At 51.0% G+C, this 4,712-nt stretch overlaps 1 gene segment (V, D, J or C); it reads left to right on the plus strand.

Moving 5' to 3' along the window:
• Window positions 1–3,835: 3,835 nt before the first annotated feature.
• Window positions 3,836–4,343, plus strand: LOC125282329 (immunoglobulin lambda variable 1-40-like). The segment is given in 2 exon segments: window positions 3,836–3,893; window positions 4,006–4,343. Coding segments are annotated over 2 exon segments (396 nt in total).
• Window positions 4,344–4,712: the final 369 nt, after the last annotated feature.

The raw sequence follows: 4,712 nt of genomic DNA on the forward strand, positions 1-4,712 counted from the left end.
GACTCTTGTTTTGAGAAGCTTCTGTGCAGGCTCCTGTAGGGGAGAGTCCCCTGTGGGGAGACTTGTCCTTGAGGGGGAGGAGTGACCCACAGACTATGCTGTTGCCTGAATCAGCACAGGTGTCCCAGGAACTCACCTGGGTGAGGGGATAGAGCCCAACTGCATATGTGCCAGGCTCTGGGATAAATGAAAAAGAATAAACACTTTGAAAATTATACCCTCAGTCTCTCCCTTCTGTTGTGTCTCCTTAACTACTCACAGAGAATGAGTATAAGACCACAGTCCTGGTCTTAAATTGTATGTTTAGAGTCCATATGTTGACACACACCCTGGTCACAGACACAATCATCTCTTTCTCTGAACCAGCCACAAATAGTCACAGCTTCTTCAAACACACTGACATCATCCCCCCTCCACAATCACCCTGTTATTCCCTCTGTTCCGGCCTCCCCCAGGTCTTCAATCTCTCTCTCTGGCTCTTCAGGTCTGAACAGTCTCCACACTGGGATTTCAGAGAAAAGTGACAATGTTCTTGCTGTCACTTCCAGTCTCCAGGGTCTTCCTCTAGGGAGGACAAGTAGCAGAAATTGCACCAGCTTGAAATTCCTTCATCATCTGCTTCCTGTTCTCATACCCAGAGTGTAATTCCCACTTCCCAGCAGCCTCGGCCGATCTCTGTAATATGTCAATAATATTATTGTATTTCTAAAATATGAATGTTTATTCAGTCTTTGAGGATTGGCACATAAAAGCTATTGGTGTATTTAATTTTTCATCCTCAGAATGACTGAGGCCCCACAGAAGGTCCGTGTTGACAAAGGAGAGAGTGGTTTCATACTTTAACATATACCAACTGTTTTTCTTGTGGCTGCGAATATGTGCTTCTAAAACTGTCAGGATACTAACTCAGCCACACACTTTTCCTCCATCAATGAAGTCCCATTCATTAGCCCCTTTCCAAGATGCTCTCCACTGGGCGCCCTAAGGAGACACCAGCAGAACACAGGGCACAGTGAGGAATGGCTGTCACGTGAGGGGGCAGGAAAAGGGGGCTGCATGGTCACCTCCTGTCCTATGATTCCTATGACCTGAAGACTGCACAGCTGTGAGATTTGTGTCCTCAGGATCAGAAATGGACAGATGTCTTCCATTCCATATGCCTCAACCTTCTCACTCTGAGGATGTGTTACCAGAGTCCATCTCACCAAATTCCTCTTCCTTGTGTAGAATTACTCCTCATGCGAGGGATGTGACCTTCCAGACACTGGCCTTCTTTAGCTCCAAGATCCAGAAGCCTGGAAGTTCTTACAGGGAGCCTGCTCTGGGGATGGGATTGCATGGATCAAACCGCAAGGGGTGGGAAAAACATAAGAGGGACAGAGGGACACTTGCCCTCATGCTTGGACTCTGAAGGAAAGCTATAGTGATAATACATGGAGAACATTCTCATTCTGTGTGTGCGTGTGTGTGTGTGTGTGTGTGTGAACCCTCTCTCCTTTTCCTCTCTCACAGTGTCCTTGAGTCCACAGTTTCCAGGCCTCTCTCTCCCTCCAGAAGTCAGGGTCAACCTGGGCTCACCCAGCCATCCTCAGCATTACAATCTCCAATAGGCAGAATCCCTATCGGCACTAACACCAGCGATAATGAGGGTAACAAGGTTCCTGTCACCAGGACAGCCATGACATGCCCTGATCACCTGCTCTCCTGGGACGAGGCTGATGCTCAGGAGTCATGGAGGGAATCTCTGTTGCTGTGGGCAGCTCAGCTCTGGACTATCTCTGGGCTCTAGTGTGTGCCTGAGGCTGGTCAGTACATTGATTCTGGGGAAATAGCCTGGTGATGGCAACAGGAGACACAACCTCCCAGGCTCTCGATCCTGGATGTCACTCCCTCAGTCACCCTCGTGACACCTCCAGTTGGCTGGACTTCTGCTGGAAAGTCTGTCCCAGATCAGGGCCACAGGGACTATGATATCAGGGACACAATCCCCTTTATCTCCACGTCTCCACCACTCACCTGTGGGACCTTTAACAGAATCCTCTGGGTCCAGGTGGCCTTGGGTAATAGCAATTCCTTGCTCTGCTCACGGGTGGTGGAAGGAGCACTTGCTCTATGTGGACATGTTGGACACGAGGTACGGGGACGAGAGCTGTGCGCACAACAGAGGGTGGTCTGACCTCAAATTCCTCTGTCCTGGAAGCTCTGACTGGGTGTGGAAATTCCATCACTGAGACGGCTCTGAGGTTCAGAGGAAGAGCCCCTCTTGAGGTTTCACTGGGCAGCATATCCGGCTTCCTAGCTGCAGCTCCAGACCCAGGATACAAAATTTATGATTTTTTTAAAAAAAGGGATTTTAGAAAAAGTTTACAGACTTCTATCTTCAAAGTAGAACAGAAAGCATCCCTTCCCCATTGTTGTTGCATCCATATTTTTAGACCAATCACTACGCTTATTCCCTCTACTGAAAGTACATATGTGGGAAAAGGATACTCGTGATTGCACCTGTATCTTCACAGGACTTTATCCTTTAGTTTCAATCAATCCTATTGAGGAGGACTTTGCATAAAATAACACAAATCCATTTTATTTTATTTTTTTTAAAAGATTTTATTTATTTATTTGACAGAGATAGAGACAGCCAGCGAGAGAGGGAACACAGGCAGGGGGAGTGGGAGAGGAAGAAGCAGGCTCATAGCAGAGGAGCCTGATGTGGGGCTCGATCCCATAATGCCAGGATCACACCCTGAGCTGAAGGCAGACGCTTAACCGCCGTGCCACCCAGGCGCCCCCACAAATCCATTTTAAATACGCATTGGGCTCAGTGGTGACGAATACATAACCACTGTCACTGGATCCGGTCAGAGCATCTGCAGTTGTTACTGCTTTTCTCCTAGAACTTCTCTCAGGATTGCCCTTTGTGCTGAGGGCAGTGCCACACAGAGCCCGACATGCCAGGGCTCCTGCAGAGACTTGTGTCTGTGCTAGTAGGACAGATCCTCGGAGGGAATCACTGCCCACAGGGTGCAGAGATCTGCTGTTTCATGCAGGTGGAAACACTGACAGATGACCAAGATTTACAGTGTGTTTCCCTCTAGAAAGGCCCACGAGGGCTTCTACCCACAACCTGCAGAGAACCATTCCCTGTCTCCTCAGAGCTGTGGGAACCTCAGAGCAAGGGCAGATCTGCAAACCAGGGGGGAGTCACACAAGAAGAAAGTGCACAGTGTCCTTCACAGAAGGGCCCTGTGTCCATGCGGAACCATCTGCTCTGGACTGGGTTCTTATCTAAAAGGTGTTTGTGTAGAGACGCCACCTCAGTCGTGACCCCTGAACAGCCAAGATCGCCATGGACAGACTCGCCTGAGGAGTCTGAGTAGAGCATAAAGTCTGCACTGAGGTGATGGGAGGACACGTAAGGGGACAGCTGCCCGTTCCTCATGCAGGAAACAGTGGACAGAGCTGCAAGGATATAGCCACTGTCTCTGATGGGCTCTGGTCACCTTGTCACACAAAGGTGTGTCTCGTACTTGCCACCAGGGGGTGCTGTGGGCCATTTCTGAGGAGTCAGTGCTGATCAGAGCTGGGACCTGCCACCTGTGCCCTCTGTTTAGGGCTCACAGCTGTGACATCCCCACCCCCTGCCCCACAGAGCCCCTCCCCTTCCCATCCCCCTGACATCCTCAGGCAGAGGGACCTGACCCCGGGCCAGGGAGGGGTCAGAGAGCTGGGGTCTCATTTGCATGGACAGGCCCTCCCTCTCTCAGGGGATGAAGAGGGGAAGGGGAGATTAGGGGAGGCTCTGCTCAGCAGTGGGGCACAGAAGTCAGGACCAGGGATGACCTGCACCATGGCCTGGTCCACTCTTCTCCTCACCCTCCTCGCACACTGCACAGGTGACTGGAGGCAGGAACAAGTAAAGGAATCCTGGGAGGACATGTGGGTTCTGCGTCCTCCTCTTCTCTGCACACCCCAGCATCACTCTCTCTGTGTTTCTCCCCCTTGCAGGGTCCTGGGCCCAGTCTGTGCTGACTCAGCCATCCTCTGTGTCGGGGGCCCTTGGCCAGACGGTCACCATCTCCTGCACTGGAAGCAGCTCCAACATCGGGCGTGGTAGTTATGTGAGCTGGCACCAACAGCTCCCAGGAACCGCCCCCAGAACTGTCATCTATAGTAGTAACAAGCGACCGTCGGGGATCCCGGATCGCTTCTCTGGCTCCAAGTCTGGCAGCTCAGCCACCCTGACCATCACTGGGCTCCAGGCTGAGGATGAGGCGGATTATTACTGTGCATCGTGGGACAGCAGTCTCAGTGTCACACAGTGCTCCAGGCCTGAGGGGAAGTGAGACAAAAACCCACTTGCGCCATCTGTATAGGGGGACACACGCCAGCAGTTCCTGCTCAGCTTAGCCTGTGATGCTCCTTATTCCTTTGCTGACGCCCTGGGCTGGGTCCATCAGGGCATCGACAGGGAGCGAGGCTCTCCTGTCACTCCTGTCCTCAGAGTCACTCATAGCAGCCCATTCCTCAACAAAGAGTCTCCATGTGAACAGAAATTTTTGTTTCATCTGCTGGGGTATTTTTCTTCTAGGCTGGACCATATTAATTTTTTTTCCTTCTGATTTTTGAATAAAGCAAACATTTTATTTTGACTCTGAAGATATCATGGGACCTCAGCACTCCCCATGTGGCACTTGAAGAATAACTCAGTCCTG

This window comes from Ursus arctos, unplaced genomic scaffold, assembly GCF_023065955.2.
Source record: "Ursus arctos isolate Adak ecotype North America unplaced genomic scaffold, UrsArc2.0 scaffold_39, whole genome shotgun sequence".
In the NCBI taxonomy this organism is placed as follows: Eukaryota; Metazoa; Chordata; class Mammalia; order Carnivora; family Ursidae; genus Ursus; species Ursus arctos.